This window comes from Mus musculus, chromosome 7, assembly GCF_000001635.26.
Source record: "Mus musculus strain C57BL/6J chromosome 7, GRCm38.p6 C57BL/6J".
Lineage (NCBI taxonomy): Eukaryota > Metazoa > Chordata > Mammalia > Rodentia > Muridae > Mus > Mus musculus.
In genome coordinates this window covers 143,707,320-143,731,113 of record NC_000073.6, presented here as the reverse complement: position 1 = coordinate 143,731,113, position 23,794 = coordinate 143,707,320, and the positions used below count along the sequence as shown (strand labels likewise).

The window sequence follows — 23,794 nt, the reverse complement described above, 5'->3', positions numbered from 1 at the left end:
TATCTACCACATGCATTCATCTATTGCTGGAGAAGACTTCAATTCCTCTAATCCATTTAGAGGGAAGATATTATAGGGAGTATGGTTCCCTCACCCCCAGCTTGCAGAATAAAGGCTTGTTCCCACAGATGCTTGCCAGGCCTTCCAGCATTTCTAATTGGCCAATACAGTTTGTTAATTAAAAACCAAAAAAATTGGCCTGACCTTCCCTGAGGCCCTGAGAATCCAGAAGGGTGGAGTCTGGCTGATGGACTGCAGGGTCTGCATGGAGCCAGTGCTAGCACAAGGCCCACTGTTGCCTACGGTGCCAAATGGCCTTGCACGCGTGTCTGTGATGTGATCACAGACTTCTGTACCCATAAAAATATATCAACTTTGTCAGCATTGAGCTGTTCAAACTGTGGCTGTTTTCTGTCAGCCCAGAAAGCTCAGCGGGTCGTAAGTCAAGCTTTAAATGAGCATGGCGACCCCAGCACTAACCATTTAGGACTCACACTGAAAGAGCAAGCAGGAAGTCTGTTGGACAGGTTGTCCTGTATACAGAGCCAGCAAACCTCCACAGTCATGTCCTGCCACTCACTGGTCATTTCTACCTTAGGGCTGCCTGCCTCCTGTCAATCATAGATTCCTAGGCCAGAATCCATAAGCTGGGGAGCAATTAGTGCTGTGTCTTTCCTGAGTGCTTTCTGCCTCCACTGTGTGAGGAGATCACACACCCCTAAGGCCCACCCTCCTGCCTTTCACTGGCAATGAAGGTCTGGGGTCTTCCCTGGGTCTTCTATGCTTCCCTTATCAGGCACTGTCTATAGACCCTGGTAGAGAGCCCTCAGCACCCTTGGGCATTTCAGGCTCCCTCGGTCCCTGGCACTCCTGCAGACGCTGCATATGGAAAAGGGGGAGACACCCCAGGGCTCCCTGCTGCCAGAGCCTGTGCCCTCAGCAGCTCAGCTGAGAGCCCTAATGCAGTGTAAGGGGAAAGCTGGAAGCTCCTCCCAGGCAGCCTTGGTGGACAACAGCCCATCCCTTGTGGCCTGGACACGTGGATCACTCGGGAATTTTTCCCAACTTGGGTCTGTGTCACCCGGCAGCCTGAGCTTTCCGTTGGTGTAAACTGCAGTTTAAATGAACGACCGCACATAAATAACCCCCCTCACCCTGTGCGTTATTTTTAACCTGAGTCTGTTTTCCCATTTATTTGCAAACCTCGCCTATTTGGGGAACAAGCTGTGTATGTCCAGCAGGCGCCTATGCCCACTGACTGTGGTCAGTCATCATCCTTGGGGCCTCATCCCACTGAGGATGCTGGTGTTTGTCATCAGCCATAGTGGGCCTTAGGAGCTTCTGCAGGCCACTGGTGCTTTTGCCAAGATCACACTGCTAATCTTCCTGGGATCCAAGCTTTGAACTCTGTTCTATGCTCAATGGAAATAGATAGATATAAAGGCACCAAGGACTTACCTCCTTGAAACCTTAAGTGCCATGAGAAATGACCCTCTTCCTCCAGGTATGGTGCCTTTGATTCTAGCACTCAAGAAGCAAAGGCAGGTCGATGAATTTAAGGCCAGCTTAGTCTACATATCCAGTTCCAAGCCAGTCAGGGCTAGCTGTACAATGCCTCAAAAACAAAAAACAAACAAAAACAAAAAACAAAAAAAAAACAAAAACAAAAACAAACAAACAACAAAAAAAACTATTTCCTGTGACTAAGTTCATTTTGTAGACCATTTGGCCCTTTTTAAAAAATTATTTTCTTTTTTTCTTTTTCTTGAGATAGGGCCCCAGGTAGCCCAGATTGGTCTCAAACTTACTACATAGCTAAAGATGGCCATTAACTGAATTCTGGGATTGCAGATAGGTGCCACCTCACTTGGGTTATGAGGTGCTAGTGATGGAACCCAGGGCTTCATGCACTCTGGGTGAGTACTCTACCAGCAGCCAAATCCTGAGCCCTGAAGGCCTTTTAATGGCTAACATCTACTCATGCCCTCTTTACAGATGGGGACACTGAGGTTCAGAGGTGGCAAGATCTTCCCCAGGTCACCACTGAATACAAGGCTAGAGTTAGAACCGGCACCCAAAGTGATACTTGTGCCATAAACCCAAGGTGTAGAGAAATGGTGCGGTGTTCTAGGATTGAGCCTCTGCTGCTGCTGGGCTCCAAATTCCTTAAACTTCCTGTGGGAGGGGCTATGTTCACTGCTGCCTGGAACAACAGATAAGTGGTGGTGTTAGAAATGTGAGCAAGACTTATTTGGAGGCTCGAACAAGGGAGCCTCAGCCCAAGACCCATACTTCTCTATTCAGGAAAGGTTATCCTCTAGGATTGAGCACTGTAGCTTCCTGAGGGACATACTTAGAGCCATGAGGAAGGATGGGAACATTTGGAATATCTGCCTATCTGGCCAGATCAGCTGAACCCTGGCACTCCATGGAGTGACAGATGTTGGAGAGATGGTTTGGTGATCAAGAGAACTGGGTGCTCTTGCAGAAGACCTGGGTTCCGTTCCCAACACCCACTTCGTGGCTCACAACCTTCCATGACTCCAGTTCCAGGGGTTCTGACACCCTTTTCTGACCTCCATGGACGCCAGGCGTGTATGTGCTACACAGACATACCTGCAGGCAAAACAGTCAACACATAAAACATTTAAAAATTAAGAAACACAAGCAAGCCAATCATGTTCTAACAGGTGTCAGCAGGAAGCCCTGGGACCTCTCCGTGGGGAGCAAGACTCCAAGGCAGCCTTGGCTGCTTCCAAACCTTGTCCTTCCTAGGGTCAAGACTGAGTATCATATTCATGACCGTAATCCAGCATGAGCCACTGTGGCGAGGGACTATGGCCCCTGTTTAGCAGATGTCCTTCCTGGCATAGAACAGATTTCCCAGAACCCAGTCTAGGAGACCTTCCCTGCCTCTCTGAGAAAGAGTTCAGAGATAAGCAGTATGGAGATAGAGAGCCACTGTATTGAGATGGGCTGAACCTAATGAGGAGCCTTGGAGCAGTGTGACTGAGCACTGTGTGTTAACCTGAGAGGACCATGGGTTGCTACTGAGTCCTGGTCAAGGTGGCCCAACGACTTAGGTCTCACTGACTAGCCCAGGTAAGCCTCACACACAGGATCCTCCTGCCTCTGCTTCCCAAGTACAAGTGTGTGCCCTTGTGCCTGGCTAGTATCTGCTATGCTACATGGCTAACTAAAATCACATTCAAGAACAGAATGCCTGCCTATACTGTAGCCACTGAATGCTTTACTGTCTGGTTTTGGTTTGTCATTTTTGAGAGTTGGTGTTTGTTGGTTTGTTTGTTTGTTACTATGTAGTCCAGGATGGCCCCAAACACTCCTGAGTGCTGGAATGATCTCCTGACCAGAGTTCAACCACCACAGGCTTTGCCAGGGTCATTGTCTCTAACAGATAGACGGGGGAAGCAGATTTGGAGGTCTAAGAGCCAGACCCTTTTTCCTTGAAAGCATCAAGAGACCAAAAGTGCATCAAGACACTCTCATGCTTCTCCAACTGGTCTGGACAAGACCACCCAAGCTGCCAGTTTCATCAGGAAACACAGGTGACAGGAGTTCATCTAGTCTGTCAGGGAGCAAAGCAGCGGCTTCAGGGGCAGGTTCTGAGTGTGAGCCTTTCCCCAGGAGCAGGCAGGGGGCCCACGAGCTGATCCGACCCTGGGCCCTACACATGGGGACTGGAAGAAAACAAGTTGCATTCCAACTGCTAGGCACTCAGCCATCCAGTCGCCATGCTGCCTGGGACCCATCCTCACTTTCGGGCATGGGATGGCACCTGCAGCATCAGTAGCTCTCTGCAGAGCTTGCTTTCCCTCCTGGGTTCTGGCAGACAGGTGCGCAGCAGTGGATTAAAGAGGAGCAGGAGAATCAGGATAGTACTGGGTAGGGAGTCAGGATGAGAACTCACCTCCGAGCCCCTGTTCTTTGTGTGGAGAGGACCAAGGCTGTTTGGGGGCCCATGAGATGGGGCAAGCCATGCAGCTGGGTTTAGATGCAGCAGCAGGTCACCTTGAACATCGACTTTCTAAGGCCTTTGGGTTGCTGAGAGCAGAGATTTCTAATGTCACATACGTGGGTGGGGACCACCCACTCCCTTCAGGTCCCTCTACCTGGTATGTTACCATCTTGGGCCACCACCACAGAGGACAAGACAACAGAATTTCTTCTGTGTAGTCTTTCCTCAGGCTGGAGATGAGGGCAGACTGCTTCTGTGGACCACCAGGAAGTGATCTTTCTACTGCCTTGGAGACCCGAGCTTGCTCATCCCTCCTGGCCCACTCTTGTGTGTTAATGTTAAGCACATGTTGCATGTGCTCTGGGTGCCTGGATCACTCCTGGCCCCCTCTTGAGATCTGGAATACTTAGTCTAGTCCTCTGCCCCAGAGGACAACCTGAAGGAGCCATTGCGTCAGCATGTTTACTTGGGGACGGAAAAACAGTCTTTGAAAAGCCCTTGTCCAAACAAGGAAACCCAAACTGCACTGTCTGCTCCCTGGGGACCCAGGACTCTACTCCTGAGACCAGGTCTTTCTGTCTGGGGAAGCTGCCTCAATTGCCTCTCACAGCCCTGCAGCGCCCCCTGCCCTGACAACAGCATCAGAGGCCTCTAGCAGGGGACCGCCACCCTGAGAAAAATGCAGAAGCTTGTGGCTCAGGTGCTTTGACACCTCTGACCTGATGCACATACATAGGCTTGTGTGTCCGTGTGTCCGTGTGTCCGTGTGTCCTTGTGTGTGTGTGTGTCCGTGTGTGTGTGTGTGTGTGTAGTCATGACATTGGGAGAGCAGGTGCAAGAGAGGAAGCAGGAAACAAGGACCTTGTGCTACCATACAGAGCTAAACAGTAATGACCATAGCCGCCCATTAGGCTCCCAGTTGCCTGGCACCAACCATCTCTTGATAGTCATTGGGAGACAGATTGTTTGATGATCAAGAGGCAGCTAGAGCAGGCACAAGAGACTATCTATTCTGGAGTATACCTTTACTCTAGGGTGGGGCCTCCAGAACCAGAGAAAGGCCACAGCTTTACCCCTTTATGTTTATACACAATGGGCATCCTGGCAGCACCTACTACTTGTGGTCTTAGAAACAAACGAGGGCCTACGAGCCTAGGTTAGCCATGCACCCTTAGTGAATGAGACCTATGCTGCTGCTACTTTGGCTGTGACTGCTGTGCCTGCTGAGGCTGCTGTGGCTGCTGCAGTGGTTGCAGTGGCTGCAGTGGTTGCAGTGGCTGCTGTGGCTGCAGGGGCCGCTTGCTACTTGTTCTCTCGGCTGGTCCCAATTCCTGAAAAGCCTACATCCGAGGGATTGTGGAGGCTGGTGGAGTGGACATTTTGGTAATATCATTTCAGGGTAGACATGCAAAGACGGACCTTGAGCGTAGGTGCCCTGGGACCGTGACTCTACTACATTCAGGCCTCAGGAGCCTTTAGCAGGACATGGCCCAGGCCTGGCCTGGGTAAGGTGAAGTTGGCATAATAGTGGAAGCAAAGAAAATGGGGTCCTTGACAATAAGAATCCAGACTGTGTCTCCTCCTGCACCTTCTGGCCATGGGCTCCCTGTTTTTCCACAGTTCCTGCACCCCTCCCTCTGCCTTACTGAACCTGGTGCTGATCCTACAAAGTAGTTTTCCAAGCTTAGCTTCTAGCCTTTCAGCCAGTGTTCTCCTCCAAGGGTGGGTGCTGAATAATGAGCTGACCCCGCACCCCGAGGCTTCCAACATGCCCCAGATGTTCCTTATACGGTGTCGGGTAATGCCCCCACCCCCGAATATACCCAAGCCCTCATCCCTGGGGCCTGTGAAGGTGCTCTCACTTGGGAGGGCCTTTCCATGTGACAATGAGGGTCTTAGTAAGAGATCTGCCATGGAGAACTAATGAGTCGTATAGAAGATGCAGCTACAAGCCAGGAGATGCCTGGGGTGCACAGAAGGCACAGAAGCAAGGCAGGTCCCTCCCTCGGAGTCCTTGGGGGCACTGTGACTCAGCTGGCACCTTGATTTTGGACTTGGGGCCTCTACACTATGAGCAAATAAACCTTTAAGCCATTGTGTGTGCTTCTTTGTCAAAGCTATGCTGGGGAAGAATGCATCTCCTCTTGGGGGAAGCTGATGTCAAAGGCCAAGGAAGTCCCCCCCCCCAGCTATTTATTTCCATCAGTAGGAGGCTGCATGCAGTGTGCCTGGAAGGCTTCAGTTCCTGAGGAGGAGATCCCCCAAAGACGAGAGAAAAGCAGGAGTAGTGGGCTGTTAGCATCAGACTTCATGTGCAAGTGGAGGTGGGGGCTTGAGTGGGTGCACGCGCTCGCTGCATCTCCCCGATGCGTGCCCCTTCTCTCTCTTTTCACCTGTCACCTGCTGCTCACGGGGCCTGTGGCTGTGCTTCTGGTTTAGAACTTGTCATTTCAGAGTGTGACCAGCATGTCAGTGTACAGATCCAAATTTAGGCCTGGGGACATTAAGGACAAGCCAAGCTTTCTCACCACTCCTCTAGAACTGTTTCTTAGTCCTGATGGCTCTAGGACTTAGGACCAACCAGGGGGAGAGGTCTCTGGACCCATCTGTATCTCAGTACTAGTGAACTGGCCAAGCAGCCATAGCAGAAGACTGAGTGTCCCTTGTGGTTTCCTACGGTCCCTGGGATGGGTGGTGGGATGGCCAGTGGTGTGTCCTTGTGATGAGGAGGGAGTAATCTTTGCTTTGATCCATCTGTGTAATGGGAGTAGGGGAGGAGCTTCTCAGAAGGGGTTGCCTTAAGATTTCTGGTGGGTTCTGACAAGGAGGAAGAGCTGCTACACAGTGGTCTCTGGGACCCCCGCCAGGGAGCACACCAACCCCTCCATGGAGATAGTCCAGAGTGGGCAGGTTCTCTGGTCAATCTACTCTTCCACCTGAAAAGCTATGCACCCACCTGTGGGCCTTTGGTGCCAGGGAACGGGTTCAGGGGCCGTGAAGAGAGAAACCGAAAGCAAGGCCCACAAACACTACTCCTACCTTGGTAGGGTGTGGTGGAGAAGTGGCACCTGATAGTAGTGGGCCCCACCCACTTGTCAGGACTGCCTGTAGCTCTCACTGTGGCTCTCACCTGACTGACAGAACCAGTTTCTCCACAAAGCACAGGGAAGGGCCAGCCAAGGTAGTAATAACCCACAGCATGAGATATGGTGGCGAGAATTGTCACAGCTACTTATCCACAAGCCCCCCCCCCAAGTGTAGTCACCCTCCTGTACTCACAAGCCCATGAGGCTGCCAGTTAGTAACTGGGATAATGAGATCTGCTGAGGTCCGAGGCCACAGCGTCCTGAGACCCTGGCCTCGGGTGAGTAAAGGAGGTAGGGCTGGCAGGGCAGGCTGCTCCCAGCTTGGAATCAAACTAGGAATCAACTGGCTTCATTTTTCCTCATGTTTCAGTTTCCCTGTGCCTTTTGTTTCACCATTTGTAAAATGGAAAGGAGCTAACAGCCTAGGGTGAAGTCTGGGGGAGGAATGTAGGTGGGGTACCCTAAGCAGTGAATGGGAAGGGGTCCTGGGTTCTTGGAGGGGGCAGAGCAAGGCAAGGAGAGCAGTGGGTTCCCAGGTGTCTCCACCCAAAGCTCTCCTCCTGGGCTGTCCTGGTTTGGTGTTCCTCACAGACACTGGCGGTCACTGTAGAGCATGGCAGAGTCCAGTAAGGCCTGGCCTGCCCTGACCAGCCACATGATCCTGTGTGATTCAGTGGTGGCTTGTGCCCCAGATGCCACATCTGTTGAGTGACAGAAATTAGAAGAGAGTGCTAGAAGCCTTTGGACCTCTTTCTCCCCCCCCTTTTATGTGTTGTACACATATGAGCATATATGATCTTTCATATGTGTGGGTACATGTGAATATGTACATGTGTGCACTTACATGTGGAAATCTGAGGTTGGTGTCAGGAAACACCCTTGACTGCTCTTCTACCTGTTTTTTTGAGGGAGCGTCTCAATTAAACCCAGAGTTCCTGAGTATGGCTAGTCTCCAGCTTTCCGTGCGATTCCCCTGCCTCTGCCTTCCGAGGCTGGGATTGCAGGTGGGTACCACACCCATCCGGCTTTTACATAGATTTCTGGGGGACCCAAACTCTAGTCCTTATGTTTGCATGGTGAATACTCTTAACTCCTGAGCCATCTATAAATCTTCAGGGTCTTTGTTACTTCAAGCACCCAGGATCCTGCTGGCCCTAGGCAGTGGGGAGGCCGAGAAAAGGAGGAGGGCCTGCTGCCAGCCTGGCATCTGCCATATTCAGCAAGCAGGGGCAGGAACACAGGGTGGCTCCCGAGAGAGCTGTTGATGAGACTAAACTTGCCAAACCTAGATACCCAGAAACAGCTTGGCCTCACAGGCAGCTCACTTTCAACAGCGTCACTCTCTCCCCTTGCCAACCAAGCTGCGGTGAAACTCCTTGGTCCTGTGTCCACTGGTAAGAATGACCGGGCCCTTTGGGAAGGCTCTCATGGTATGGACAGCAGAGGGGGCTGTGTGGTTGACCCCACAAACTAGGGCAGAAGGACATGTGGGGTCTGAAGCTTTGCATGGAGGAAGCCAGGATCTGGCAACCCCCAGGTGAATGAGCCCAGGTGGGGAGTGGCTTCTCAGGTACAGAGTCACACTCCAGCCTGGCAAGGAGCATATGTACAGGGTTATAGCTCATGGGACCAGGGGGCTCAGTTCACCACCCCAGCAAGTGAGGAAGCCATTGCTCATTTCATCAGAGGGAGGAACTCCTCCATCTCCAGATCTAGAACCTTGTTTTTTCCTGAAGAGGAGGAAGTCTTGGGGAGGTGGAGGGAACAGTTTGTCCCAAACTAGGACCAGGCCAACAAGTAGTTAGGGAGTTCTTGAAGCCAGGTGGACACAAAGAGGGGAGCTGCGTGGCTGAACCCCAGAGGGTCGTGTCCTTGTCCTTGGGAGTTCCCCTAATGCCTTTGGATAGTTGGTTATTAGTTTTAAGTTCCACTGCAGTCCAAATACACAACTCAACCCTCTTAAGCCAGGATGCCTCTTGGCACCAGAGGACAAGGGAGGGTAGGAGGTAACCTTGGGATACCCTGTAGTATATGGTGCAAGCCTTCCTACCCTGATCCAGAGCTGGGCCTGGCCCAAGACTAGAACTTAGTATTTAGTGTCCACCAGTCCTGTCCCCCAAGTTCCACTAGGGCCTGAGTGGGCACATCTGATGTGGGTGTTGTGTGGTGTTTGACATTGGGTCTTCCCCACAACACTTCCGGGCTCCCACATCTGTGTCCTTTGTCACTCAGCAGGTAGGGTTGAAGTAACTGTGGGATGTCTGTCTCCAGTAGTTACTTGATCTAGGGTTTTCTGGCAGGGACTACATGCCAAGGTCAGTACAATATGGACCTGCCACAGGATCAGCTGCAGCCACGTATGGAGGGGTAGAGAAACGCTCACCTCGCCATCCTCTCTGACATCAGGCCGGTCTGGCTTTGTTGCATCTCACCTGTGTGGTAGCTCCTGGCCATGTGGGTTAGCTCCTGGCCACGAGGGGCAGCCAGACAGCCTTAGATCATGTGGTGGGGCTGGTATGGCGCAGGCAGCAGAGGTCCCTCTGGTGACCTCCTTGGTCTCAGACACCAGATTCACACAGCCAGCCAGCCAACCTACCATCTTAGAGAACGTGGCTTGCTGGGTCTTTAGGACCCATCCTTCTTTCTGATTGAGAGGTAGAAGCCACACCCAGGATCCAGAACGACCTACCATATCCAGGAAGCATGAGCCTCTCTGGGGCAGAAGTCCCCAATGGGACTGCACAAGATTCTCAGAACCAGCAATGGTAGTCACTGCCCTTTGGACATCAGGTCCCTGGTGCTATTAGGGAGGAAGCAAGAGAGACTATGGCTACCTTGTCTCCTCCAGTCTTCTTGGGGTCTATCCAAGTAGTACAACCTACATGGGGAAAGTGAGGGGCTAGACCAGGCAAGCAGGTAACTCCGGGCAGCACCTAGCTTCCCTGATGGGTGACCCAATGACAGCTTCTTGTCTCTCAATCAGTCCACACCTAGGGTAGGAGTGACCTGCAGAGCCATCCCACTGGGGGAGGCATGCTGAGTATTATAGTGGGAGAGCTAAACTTGGGGTGTCTCTGCAACACCAGCCCTCCCCCCGTGGGAGCCCCTCAGGCATGCCCATTTAGTAGAGCACTGGCCTTGACTGCAGTGGCGCTTTCCCCAGAAACATGTCTGGTTGTCCCTGGGAAGCCAGGTTCTCTTCCCATCTATGTGTGGAGGCACATGGCAAGTCTGGGCTGAAAGTGGGACAGAGTTCTTGACCCCTGGTAGGCCCCTCTTCCTGGCTGCACTAGCCCCTGTCCTTCCTCTAATCCTTCATAGTGTCCCATGCCAGCTTATGTAACCACCAAGAGCATTGTCCTGATTGCAGTTTGTATCCAAAATCAAAGACTCCTCTCAGTTGGAGGGGGGCAGAAGAGACTGGGCAGGCCATGATGTGGACAGGGCTTTTTGGTGATAGCTGCTGTCATTCTATAGAGTCTGCCAGTTCTCCAGAGGATCTGCAGAAAAGTTGGGCTTGCAGGCCACGTTCCTTCATTTCTGAACTGATTTCAAGGGTTTGCACCCCAATAGCTTTTAATGAACTCGGACAAAAAACATCAGCACATACATAGAGAGGGAGGCCTCTACCAACGATAGAAAGTCCCAGCAGCTAGAGCCTCACCTCTCTCCAGGCATCCTGGCCTGTCTGCCCCCAGCAGATCCTCATGGCCTGTGAGTGAGGAAGCTACCCAGAGTCCACAGTGCCAGCCATGGGCACCCTTGGCTGCTGAAGGTACCTCATGGCCCCACTCTGAAAAAGAACCTCTACACATAGCTGCAAAATGAGTGTGGCCTCGGGGCTGGACTTCTCATGGTCCCCAGTCCTCTGCAGGATGACAGAATGGACTCAGATCAGAGCTGCCCCATCTGCTTGAGTGCATGCAGGTGGAATGGGAAGGGAGTGTGGGAATGGACAGCTTCATCGATTCCTTCTCTGAGGCTCAGACAAGCCTGGGCCCGGATTTCAGATCTCTGCCTCTTTGTGTGTGGCCTTGACCTTTCTCCACAATGATCCCATTGTTTTGGCCAAAGGTGGGCGTCTGTCAGCAATGGAGGGAGTTGTGCATCGATGGTCAGTCAGATCCTTGTTTGGAAGCTAGCTGGAGGGCAGTGAGCTAGCGCTTACTTGGAGGGGTGACCCAGCTGGAAGGGGTATTCTCCTTGGGGATTAAACTGCTAAGATGGAGGAATACATTCATTAAGAGGATAACGTAGGTGACAGTGTCTCCACTCTGTGTGAGGTGGACCAGCTGGCCAGGGGTCCTTGCCCACTTTCCAGACCTTTGTCCACAGGGACATGGGATTAATGGATCAGAGACAGTGCTGGCTCTGCCTTGTCTGCTCTGGGAGGCAACATCACCCCTGGTACCACATCAGGCTTCTATGCCTGATGGGAACCTGCGTCTGAGGAGCCTATCTGGCCCCATGTGGAAGGCAGGGCCAAGGTAGGAGTTGGAACTGCCTTCTCCCCTTGCTCTTACCCTGACACCTTCCTGTGTCCTAGGTGGCCTGTGATACTCAGCTGGGCGGGAAAGAGCAGAATTCCTGAGGAAAGGGACGAGGAGGTGCCTGAGGTCAAGGAAAGATGGCCGCACAGTGGGCGTCATAAATCTGGCCAAGCCCCTGCTTCTCCCGGGCTCAGACACATGGATGTACCTTGCCGTGAGGTAGCAGCACAGTGGAAGCTACAGATACTGTCACAACAGCAAGGATCCCAAAAGCCCCAGGCCCATGAGCCTGGGGTTCAGATAGGGAAGGATCCAGAGAGGGTCTGGAAGGGGGTGTCAGGGTCTCAGGAGGGTGTGTCTATCCCTGTTGGAAGGGAGGAGTACTGCTTTACCAGGAAAAGCAAGACGGGTCACTTCCCACAGCCTCAGGGATGGGTCTGGCCACCTGCTAGACCTTCAGGAACCTTCCTTAAAGAAGCAACTCCCGCTTTTTCTGAGCCCTCTTTCCATCCATGAGCTAGTACATTATTACATGGCCATGGGTATACCCAGTTCATGGAGTACGGAAGGGTTAAGTAGTCAAATCAGCACATGATGTGTGCCTCATACAAGCCCAATATGGCATGGCACAGATTCCCATAGGAACTGTAGGAGAACACAGGTACCAGAACAGTGGCCTGAGGAAGTGTTCTGTGGAAGAGCTGATTCTCTAAGGAAGGAGAAGAGTACCATGGAAAGTCCTGTGGAGGCAGAGGCACACTTCAGCTACCTAGGTAGAGAGAATGGGCATAGGCCAACTGGGGTGGATATGGTGACACACCTCTTTCTCTTAGCAAGATGCGGAGCCTGCAAGCCCCACACTCACCCCCATTTCCATGGGCTCGGCCAGCGAACAGGCTCTGCCTGGGCCTCATGGTATCCACACTGTCTCTGACTTGACACCCAGCTTTCATTCTCTGTGGATCAGGAGTTCAGCCACATGCCCCCTACTTCTCCCACCACACCTCAGGGTTCCAGGTACACCCAGCCCATCCTCCATTCAGAACATTGTTCTTCTAAGAGTCACATATCTCCATTCTGAAGCCAAATTCAAAATGTCCCTTTCTGATGTGTGTATGTCCCTGTCTTCTGTGGACTCTGACAGAGCAAAGACAGAAGGGTAGCTGGACAGCCAGGTCAGGTGGCCATGTGAGTATGGCCCACCAAAGCCACTCTGTCAGCACCAGCAGGAGGAAGAGAGGTGGCTGCTTCCCCTGCAGCCTATGTAGGCTAAGGAGCAGGTCTGGCTGACCCTGAACAGGAAGGACATCTATTGTAGGCAGAGTCTACCCCAAGCTGAGTTAAAGCTTTTACTTCTCAGCATTGGGATTATAGGCTATAAGGATTGAGCTCAGGCTCTCATGCTTACACAGCAAACATTTTACCAAATGAGCCATCTCTCCTGCCCCAAGAGTTTTAACAAAGAACTGCCAGGGAGGGTTTCTAGGAGCCTCCAGTGCTATGCAGAGAATGTGCAGAGTTGCAGCCAAAGAGTGGTCACCCAGAGGACACTTCTGAGTGGAATGTGACAAAACCCAGCCTGTGCACTAGGGGTGGGGATGCAGGACAAGAGCAGAGCAGAGCCATACAGAGGTCCTTCAGCAAGTTTGGGTTCAGCATTTGCCAGGACTGTGAGGAAGCCCACTGTGGTTGGCTGGAACCCAGTAGGTGAAAGAGCCAGTGGCACAGGGTGGGCAGAGCTCGGGACTAGGAGATGCATCACCTGGGCTGTGAGATGCATCTCCACCACACCTAGTGTGTGACAGTGGCATCTCTAAAGGGCACGGTGGGGCACAAAGAGGGACGGTGGAGTTAGGGTTTCAGGATAGCTCTGCAGGGCAGATTGAGAGAATCTGCTGGGCCACCAGCTGGTAGCTGTTCTGGTGTATACCTGAATTGCATTAGGGCTGGAGGTTGGGGTGTCTGTTCATGTTGACAGAGTAGTCACTGCCCTTCTCACCTCATGTGTCTGAGTATGGGTGAATGAGAAGGAAGTGGGAACCAGGCTGGTCAGCTGAGTGACTGACTGGAAAGATTTAGGGAGAGAAGAGAGAATGAGAGGGTGGATGAATGGATACATGGATGGATACATGGATGGATACTTGGATGGATGGATAGATAGATAGATAGATAGATAGATAGATAGATAGATAGATGGGTAGATGGGTAGATGGGTGGGTAGATGGATGGATGGATGAATGAATGGATGGATAGGTAGATGGGTGGGTGACTGGCTGGCTGGCTGAATGGATGGATAGATGGGTGGGTGGCTAGATGGATGGATGGATGGATGGGTGGGTGGGTGGATGGATGGATGGGTGGATAGATGGATGGATAGATGAGTGGGTAGATGGATGGATGGATAGATAGATGGGTGGGTGGATGGATGGATGGGTAGGTGGTACATAGACACTAATGAAGGGAGAAATGATGCCTGGATATGTAGGTGGGTGATGGATGAATAGGGGGAGAGAGGAGTGGACAAACAGATGGGCAAGTGAACGATTTAGTGGAGGGAAGGAGGAAGACAGAATAGTGTGTATGCTAGTGAATGATGGGGTGCACTTTCTGAAGAATCCTTCTAGATACTTACACACACCCTCCCCTGACCACACTTACTGCACGTGGGCAGATGCCTGATGGGACGGCTGACAGGAAGCTGTGAACTCTTCCCCAAGCCTGTGTCACTCAATCCCTAAAGAAAGTGAAGCTTCCAGTAGGAGAGACCAATTATGTCAACACCCTTTGTCACACTGCATGACGCCCTTTCCCTATGCAGGTCCCTAAGGGCCCAGCTTGCCTTAGTTGCCCTGGGCCTGGAACTACCCAGTTATCTGGAAATCTTAACTAAGTAATGAAATGTGCATGGGACAAAGATGGGCTTTGGGCTGTGAACAGAAACCTCTGGAACCATTGACATTCCAGGTACCTGCCCATTCCCGAATCTCACCTGGTCCCCAAGTTCAGCAGGAAATGCTATGCGTATTTGGGATCAGGCCATTGGAAAAAGAGAAGCCATTGGCCAACTACGGAGGCTCAGGCTATGTCCCTAGAAAGCTGGGCAAGAGGGGAAGCTGGTCAGTGGACTATTGAAAAACCTGTCCTTGAAAGCAGATAGATGAAGCAGGACAAAAAGTCTCTGCTTGCCAGCACCTGCCAGGAGACTCCAGAGCAGAGCATTTGTGATTCTCTTATTTATAAAAATAGCTGAGATTGGATGGCTTCTGTCCGGTGGACAGGGAAAGGCTTGGGAGGTGGCTGACCAAGCTGTTCTCAGCTGGCAGGCTGTGTTTAGGGTGAGACTGTGAGGACCTGTCACCTGCTGAAGACATTGCCAGTGGTCAAGAGTGTGGTGAGGCTGCCTATAGTTCCTCCTCTGTAACCTCCCCTGGTCCCAGAACTGCTTCCAGCAGGTAGGTGATATCATGGGCTAGTATGACCTGTGAGAGCACTCCTGTACCTTCTCACTGTTCAGGACTTTGAGTCTTGGGACCACAGACACTCAGGCAGGGCCAGAAACCTCATATGTCCTAAAAATAGAACAAGCAGACCCCAGGGACACCCAGCCTCCTGTTATCTTGCCTCCTCACTCTTCGGGGCCACCTGGTCTGCCCTCCCTTGACCTCTCTGTGGACATACCAGAACACTCCCCCTAGCCTTAGATGAGGTCTGACCATATGTCCCTGCTTCTTCCTTTCAGAAGCCCCCCAGCACCCACACCATGAAGGAGGAGGCCTTTCTCCGGCGCCGTTTCTCGCTGTGTCCACCAGCTTCTACTCCACAGAAGACTGACCCCCGGAAAGTCCCACGGAACCTGCTTCTGGGCTGCGAAAATGAGCTTGGTCCCATCACCCCAGGTTGGTACAAGCCATGGGGATCTGGGGTCCTCCTGGCTCTGCAGTTTGAGAGTTTAGCTAGTGTTCCACCCCATCTAGTACCTTCATGGCCAGTGAGAGAGTCACACAAATGGGACTATGATTGTTGTGGGCAAAGGGTTCACAGCACACTGAAGGACCATGTCTGCTGGTGAGGTTCTAACTTAGAGATGATAAAGATCAGTTATCCCAAACACTGGCTGTGGGGACAGGCACCTGACCCTAGCCCTGCTGTCATGGCTAAGTACCTGCAGACCACTTACTGGGGCTCAGTTTACTTGTTAATAAAATGGAGACATCAGCACCTTCCCAAGCAGTCCTGAATCCTAGGAAGAAACATTTCAGTCCATGCTACTTCCATGCCACTTGTGGATAAAGTTCTGGGTCCTGGAATCTGGGCCCCACCACAAAGAATGTTCTGATGGACTCCAGGCCCGTCCACCCAGGTTAGAGCCCTCTCTAGCCTGTGGGTGGCAGTGGCATTAGAGAACTTAGCCCTTCCTTTTGGGAATGGAAGATGGGATTATACTGCTCCAGTGGACTTCAGCCCTGCCTTCCCCTCTTCCCTCTTCTACCTTCCACTGCTGGATACCCAGTGTGGAGAAGACACCAGCCCTCCGTGAGGACAGGCGGAAGGCCGTGACAGGGAAGGAGAGCTAGAAGTCATGTCAACAATCTCAGCCACCAGAAGGGGAAACTGAGGCTGGATGGGGAGGGCACTCTGGACAGTCACTGGGATACAAGGAAGGTTGATACCTAGTGGCCCGTGGCCCTCACTCACCTAGGCTGCAGGAACAGGCGAGGAGAGGATCGATTGATCAATTGATCGATTGATCGATCGATGGGTCCCAGTAGGGGAGGTGGGAAGGAAAGGTGGGAATGGCAAGCTTCAGTTAGTGATCATTTTCTGGAATCTTGAGCTGTAGGACAACTGGCTGGGCCATGTAAGGACTGGGAGGCTCCAGGCCTTCTTCAGAGAATGGAAGCGATGACAGGTTCCCGGAGCAGGGGTGTGCACAGGATATGTATGGTGGAAAGAGCAGAGCTAGTGCTGGCCTGTCTCACCTGACGTGACACCTCTGCTCACCCCTCCCTACCCAGAGTCCACCTTCCCGCATGTGGCCTCTGAGAGTGGACAGCTGCCCATCCCCACCCCAGCTCCAAGGTCTGAGTCAGGGGGCTGTATGGGCAGAGAGTAGTAGTTCCTGAAACTTGGTCACATGGGGGGGTCACCAGACTGGGATGTTAGGTGACCTCAAGTGGTTGCTGCTCTCTGACCTGTAGGTAGAAATACTTTCTTGGGTCACCACCCTGGCTTTTCCGGAGAGAATATCTCTACTGCTCAGCTCCACCCAGCCCTTCCCAGAGCTCTTGGGAAGTGGTTTGCAGAGCCCCCAGCCTCCCAGCTGTTCCTTCCCGTCATACCCATCCCTGGCCTGTAGCTTCAACAGGAAGAGTTACCACCACCACCACCACCACCACCACCACCACCACAGATTCATGGCCTCTGTTCTAAATCATAGGCCCTTCACCCGCATCAGCAAGGGAGAGCGGTCAAATCACACTTGGGACTGGCTTTGGACCACCCCACTATTCATTCTCTCTCTCTCTCTCTCTCTCTCTCTCTCTCTCCTTTAAGCTACAGAGAACAGGGAGGCCAGGCAGGGGTCCTGGTGCCAAGCCTTCCTCCCACCTCTTCATCTAATCTGGAGCAAGACTATGGAACTGCCAGAGTTGTGTATTTTGTGCCTCTGAACCTGGGCGCCATGTTTCCTTGGAGATCCAAGAGCCTAAGTCTCTCTCTCTCTCTCTCTCTCTCTCTCTCTCTCTCTCTCTCACACACACACACACACACACACACACCCCTGGCCCAACTGCCCTTGTTTCCTCTAGCTCCTCCCCTGTTTCCTCTCAGTGGTTGTGAGTGCTGACCAGAGCCCCTGGGACCCTTTACTGAAGCTCACTCCACCTCTCAGAGCCACACCACTCTTGTGGCTTCCTGCCCCTCCCAGGCAGCCTTTATAGTGCACTTTTGCCTCTCTGAGTCCTGCCTACCCACTGTCTTCCAGGAAGGGACATGGAGTCCAACGGCCCATCACAACCCAGAGATGAAGAGCCCCAGACCCCAGGCTCCGCCACGAAGGTGCCACTGGTAAGAGCCAGGCTGAGGGAGGGCCAGGAGGCAGGGAGCCTAGGTCAAGGGACAGCGGGGTGCTGGCTGAACCTGAGGTCCCCATACTTAGATGAGGAAAGGCGTCAGCTCTCAGGCTGCCCGCTATCTGCATGGGGTTCAGGCAGCTGTGTCTCTTGTTTTATTAGGTGCTTAGCATAGCCCAGTGAACCTGAAAATGGGACTCCTGCCAGCCAGGACTATTTGGGGAGAAGGAAGCCCCTCTGCTTAGGGAGACCTTCCAAGCTATTAGATTTCGTTCTTCCTTCCACACTCTGCTGTCCCCTCTGCTGCCACTTCCCGGTGGTTTCCACTCTTCAGCTGTAGTAAACAGCTGCTGTGGGTACCCATGTGCATATGTATCTGGGCTACAGTCCTTTGTGAAGTTGCCAAGTACTAAGGCAATTATGGACTTCTAAAACATTCTGTGTTTAATTTTTGAAGAACTGTTAAACTCCCGTGCACTTAGTGAACACCGGCACAACACAGGTTGCCCTCCCTCAGTCCTCCCCAGCCAGCACTGGTGGTTTCTATTCTGTTTTGACTCTAGCCTTCCTGATTGGCATCTCAGTGTGGTTCGGTTTCCGGGTTGACTCAGCTCAGCATGGCATCATGTGCATCTGCAAATCTTTCACTTATCTCCTGATCGGGTTGTCCATTTTTTTCTTGTTGTGTTGCAAGCGTTCTTTATATATTCTGAATCCTCAGCCCTTCTCAGATGTGTGGTTTGTAAATGCTTTCTCTCATTTGGAGGTTGTTTCAATTACAGTTTCTTATCTTATTATAGGTATGTGTGGTATGTGTAGTTTGCATGGTATAGGTGGTGTGTGTGCATGCACGGGGAGACCTGAAGCCGATATCAGGTTGTTCTCTATTGCTTTCCATTCTATTTATGGAGGCACGATCTCTCCCTGGTAACAATTCTGGCTAGTCTTGCTAGCCAGCCCACTCCAGAATCCCGACTCTACCCCTCAATTGTTGGGATTACAAGTGGTCACAACATCTGCCCTGCTTTTACACGGCTTGTTTCTAGGGATCCAAACTCTAGCCTGCACGCATGTATGGCAAGTGCTTTACCCACTGAGTCTCCAATTTCAGCTTTTAAGTCATTTTTATAGGCTGCGGAGTTCCAGGAAGATTTCAAAATCCCCACTTCTGAAGGACCGTCCCATTTCCTAAGTGTTCCTGTGTTGCCAGGGATACATGAGGACACACAAGTGTCTGGGGGTCTCTGGTGTGCAGGCAACATGCCAAGCACAGCCTGCTGGGGGAATCCCTTCTGCAGTGCCCAGCAGGCTCTCTGCTGACTTGACCACTCCCTCAGAGCGGCCTTGGCCTTGCCTCCCAGGATGCAGTGGCTGCTCTGCCCCAGGCCCCTGGCTTGCCTTCCTTCTTCCTCTGTGGCCTAAAACAAGCACAGCTGGTTCAGGCCAGTCTGGTGAAAAGCTGGCGGCAGAGGTCAGTCTCACGGCTGTAAATAGTGTAAATAATCAGATTGACTTATTCTATGTGTGGATGTTTTGCCTCTGTAGCACCTGCATGCCTGGTAGTCTAGGAGGCCAGAAGACAGCATCAGATCTCCTGGAACTGGAGTTACAGAGGATTGTGAGCCACAAAGTAGATGCTGGGAATCGAACCTGTGTCCTCTAAAGGGCTCTTAACCACTGAGTCCTATCTTCCTGTGAATAGTATTATTGGGCCGAAGACATGGCTCAGGCACTGAAGGCTAGGCTCACCATCAGACTAGTGTTTCAAGTGAAACCATCCTGTTATTTGTCCATCTCTTCATAGTTCTTGACAAACACCAGCTGCTAGTCTGAGCAGGAGCTGAGTTAGCTGCCCCACAAGGGTGCTCGGACAAACAGCTCACCACAGAACTGGCTGTGAGCTTGAACTGTCTAAACCCTGAGCATGTCACCACCCCTGTGGTCAGAGCTGTCCTCGTTCTGGGCAGGCCACTCGGGGACTGAGGAAGAGAAATGTGGAGAGAGAGGATCGGGTCAGGCTGAGGAGCAGTCCGCAGAGTCCTAACAGGGCCTGTCCCTAGAGGCCTGCTACCTGACACATGCTCATCACTATTCTCAGCTCGAGACTGCTTCTGCGCAGCCCCCAGCCCCCAGCACTCCCTCTGGCCATCTGTAATGTCCCTATGTAGCTAAGAGGATGCTGCTCTGAAGGGGGACTACCAGGTTCAGTCCCAGCTTGGCTTCTTATTTGCTACATTGTTGCTTCTGAGCCTTGCTGTGCCAGCCTCGGGTAATACCAGTGACTTGAGCTGCTTGCTGTGATTGGTTTGTTTGTCTCTGAGACAGGGTCTTCTTACTGGGTAGCCTTGGCTGGTCTGGAATTCATTATGCAGACCAAGCTAGCCTTCAGCTCACAGAGATCAGCCTCTTTTTGCCTCCTGAGTGCTAGAATTAGAGGCATGTAAGCATTTAATGTGCATGTATAAGCCAATGAGACAGCTCAATAGGTATTGCCAGCATGCCCGATGACCCGAGTTCAATCACTGGAATCCACACTGTAAGAGAGAGCTTACTCCTGCAAGTTGTCTTTGAGTTACACACACAGCTGCAGTTCCCAACTGTGCCTTCTGTCCATAGCTGAGTTCTGGGCCTTTGCTCTCACTGTAGACACTTATGACATTCAATAACAGTAACCTCCTCCGTTAGAAATGGTCCCCTTCCAGCTGTTCTCAAAGGCACAGCACTTGAATTCTTTAGGGCTACTGTCTTCCCACCCTGTCACAGAGTTGGGGAGGGAGCAGCCATCCACAGATCAGGGGCCTTGGTAATACCGAGGCAAACACACATGGTCTGAAATGGGGGTAGGGTGCAGCCTCATTCCCAGGGCCAGCTTCTCAGTGAGTTCAAACAGCATGTGTCAGCTTGCCAGGATCACATACATTACACCTGTAGAACCCAGGGACACATCAGCAGGTGGCATGTGGGGTTTGGGGCACAGTTTGCCATCCCCAAACTGTGGCTTTTAGACCATGTTCAGGCTCCACACCCTGGACCTCAGTTTCTCTGTCTGTGTGGGGTTGTGGCTCCTTCCAGCTCCATGATTTATAGATTACTCTTCTGGGTCTGAGAAGCGAGCCGTGGGCCCAGGTACAGATGCTTGGCTCCCATCTGTAGCTGGCCTACGCACTGACCCTCGAGACATACCTCCCCCAGAACCAGTGAACCTCTCTACCACAGTCTCCTAGAGATGAGCCCTTGATGGTGGCCAAGGAGTGTCCATTCTGATCATCGTGGGAGATATGGGTGATACAGCCTAGGAACTTGACACTACCATGTCCTAGCTGCCACCAAAACTCTGTTAGTTTTCTCGATGCTGGGATAAAACGGCTGATAAAGTCACCTTAAGGGAAGGAGAATGTATTTTGGCTCATAGTTCAGGGGCACAGTCGATCATGGTCAGGGAGGAGAAGATACGGCTGCCAGGGCTGAGGCAGTCACTCTTATTACCCCCACAGTCAGGAGGCAGAGGTGAATGCTGGTGTTCAGCTCACCGTCTCGTTTTTTGGTCATTCTGGGACCCCTGCTTTCTGCTGCCCTGGTCCTGGCAACCCCAACCATACCCTAGCACCTCCAGCACCATGGTCTGTCTCTCTTGCAGGCTGAGTACAGGCTATGCAATGGATCTGACAAGGAATGTACCTCTCCAACGACCAGGGTCTCCAAGAAGGATGCTCTCAAGGTGGGCCTGGCCCAGGGTGACGACGGAGGGGATGCCCACACCCCCTATATCCTCCTTTCCCTGTGCCCTGCTGGCGATGGGGGAGCTGGGGCAGTCCATGCACTCCATGACCCACATATTCTCTGGTTGCAGGCACAGAAGGAGAACTATCGGCAGGAGAAGAAGCGGGCCACGAAGCAGCTGTTCAGTGCCCTGACTGACCCCAGTGTGGTCATCATGGCTGACAGCCTAAAGGTAAGCAGGTGCCACTCCCAGAGACTCCTATCGACTGGGGAATCCATGGCACTTGGGAGACAAGTCTAAGTGTTTGTCACTACACAGTTTGAGTGGACCCTGACTACTGTAACTAATGACCCCACCATAAAGCTGGCTTCTCATAGGTCTGCAGAGTCCCAAGTCAAGATGCTGTTGAGGACCTCACTAACTTCAGAGCTCTGGGATAGTTCTCCCAGTTCCAGGGGCCTCCAGTCCTTGTCTCTGCTCCTCATCCCCCCACCAAGCTGCACAGATGGCCCAGGGGGCAGCTCCCATGGGTGACCCTGACCATGAATCCTCCTGCAGATCCGAGGGACCCTGAAGAGCTGGACGAAGCTGTGGTGTGTACTGAAGCCAGGGGTGCTGCTCATTTACAAGACACCCAAGGTGGGCCAGTGGGTGGGCACGGTGCTGCTGCACTGCTGCGAGCTTATTGAGCGCCCCTCCAAGAAGGACGGCTTCTGCTTCAAACTCTTCCACCCGCTGGACCAGTCTGTGTGGGCTGTGAAGGTGAGCCGATCCACAGGGCATCCAGGTGGAGACTCGGGGACAACGGAGGCTTTGCCTGGGACTGCTGTCCCAAAATGGGACCCCTAGCAAGGGATCCCTGGAGGGGTGGCTATCCTCAGGCAGGCTGCTAGAAGTATGGATGAGGCACAATGAGCTATACATCAAACCCCTCATCCAGTGCTGTCTGGAGAGGAGGAAGGGACTGTCTCAGGTGTCATCCATCACCACCAGGACTGCCAGGCAGAACTGATCAGGATAGGGGTGGGTCCCCAGGAGAAATCTTGATTATATGTGGGTTTCAGAGAAACAACAAATTTTAGGGTTGTTCTGGATTTGGGATGGGGGTGAAAGACAGACTCACTATGTAGCTTTGGCAGGCCTAAAATGTATATAGACCAGGCTGGCCTCAAACTCATAGAGATCTACCTGCCTCTGCCTCCTGAGGCTGGGATTAAAGGAGTCTACTACCTTGCCCAGCTTGGGTTTTGTTGTTGGTGGTGGTGGTTTGTTGCTGTTGGTCTGGTTTTGGAGACAGGGTTTATCTTACTCTACGGCCCATCCTAACTCATGGCTCATTCTGAGGCTCAGACTTACCTACAACCTGTGGCAGCCTTCCTTCCTCATCCTTTCCGTTGCTGCAATTACAGGTATAAACCACCATGCCTGGCTGCTGCTGTTAGTTTTAAAATTAATATTCTCCCCCACTTTATAAACTATAGCTGAAAAAAACCCATTGTGGATTAAAAATACCCACTTCGCTGGGCAGTGGTGGCTCACACCTTTAATCCCAGCACTCGGGAGGCAGAGGCAGGCAGATTTCTGAATTCGAGGCCAGCCTGGTCTACAGAGTGAGTTCCAGGACACCCAGGGCTATACAGAGAAACCCTGTCTCGAAAAACCAAAACAAAAAAAACAAAAAAATACCCACTTCAAAAAATGAATTAACATGACCGACCTGGCACAGTGCGGCCTTCTTCAGCGCTCTGAGGATACTCGTATCACACAAGGTTGGGCAGCACTTGGGTTGGAGGCAGGAGGATCAGAGGTTCAAAACCATCTTCAGCTACATAGAAAGTTCCAGGCCAGCCTAGGCTGCAGAGTGAGCATAGCCCTGCCTCTAAACAAACTATCTGAAAAACCAAAAATGGGAAAAATAAAACTGTTTTATATGAACATTCTGACTGTTTACATTTATTCCAACCTGACCATGATAGGTCAGACCTTTAATCCTGGCACTCCAGAGGCAGAGGCAGGCAGATCTCTATGAGTTTAAGGTCTAGTCTAATCTACATGGCAAGTTACTGGCCAGCCATAACCATGCAGTAAGATCTTGTCTCAAAAACAAAACAAAAGGAAACACATTTATTCCAAGTAAGACAAATTTACTTACACTAAACTGCCCTTCACTGTCTCGCTGAAGTTAAAATTCAACTGTGAGTCCAGGATTCGCCTTAGGCGAATTATTAGCCATAATTGAGAAGCTAAGTGGAAGGAAAGGCTTCTGATTAGAAGGGATAAAGAGTGTACCACAGCCTTCCTGGCCCAGTGCCTGACCCTGCAGATCTCTGTCTCTCCAGGGCCCCAAAGGCGAGAGTGTGGGCTCCATCACTCAGCCCCTCCCTAGCAGCTACCTGATCTTCAGGGCCGCTTCTGAATCAGACGGTAAGTGCTACCTGTCCTGTTTCTCC

At 52.0% G+C, this 23,794-nt stretch overlaps 1 protein-coding gene across 6 annotated transcripts in view; it reads left to right on the top strand.

Annotated features, from left to right (window-relative positions):
* The window catches only part of Osbpl5 (oxysterol binding protein-like 5), a 68,247-nt gene that overhangs the window by 25,895 nt on the left and 18,558 nt on the right, over nt 1-23,794 (top strand). For 4 of the 6 annotated variants that reach the window (NM_001384163.1, NM_024289.2, NM_001199227.1 and 1 more), the window contains 6 exons: nt 15,292-15,448; nt 17,536-17,618; nt 21,261-21,341; nt 21,474-21,575; nt 21,903-22,106; nt 23,684-23,768. In NM_001384163.1, the coding sequence (NP_001371092.1) occupies nt 15,292-15,448; nt 17,536-17,618; nt 21,261-21,341; nt 21,474-21,575; nt 21,903-22,106; nt 23,684-23,768 (712 nt within the window). Of the gene's footprint in view, nt 1-8,041; nt 8,067-15,291; nt 15,449-17,105; nt 17,619-21,260; nt 21,342-21,473; nt 21,576-21,902; nt 22,107-23,683; nt 23,769-23,794 lie in introns of those variants that run through there. The other 2 variants (XR_001778018.1, XM_006508659.3) reach the window with 2 other exon arrangements.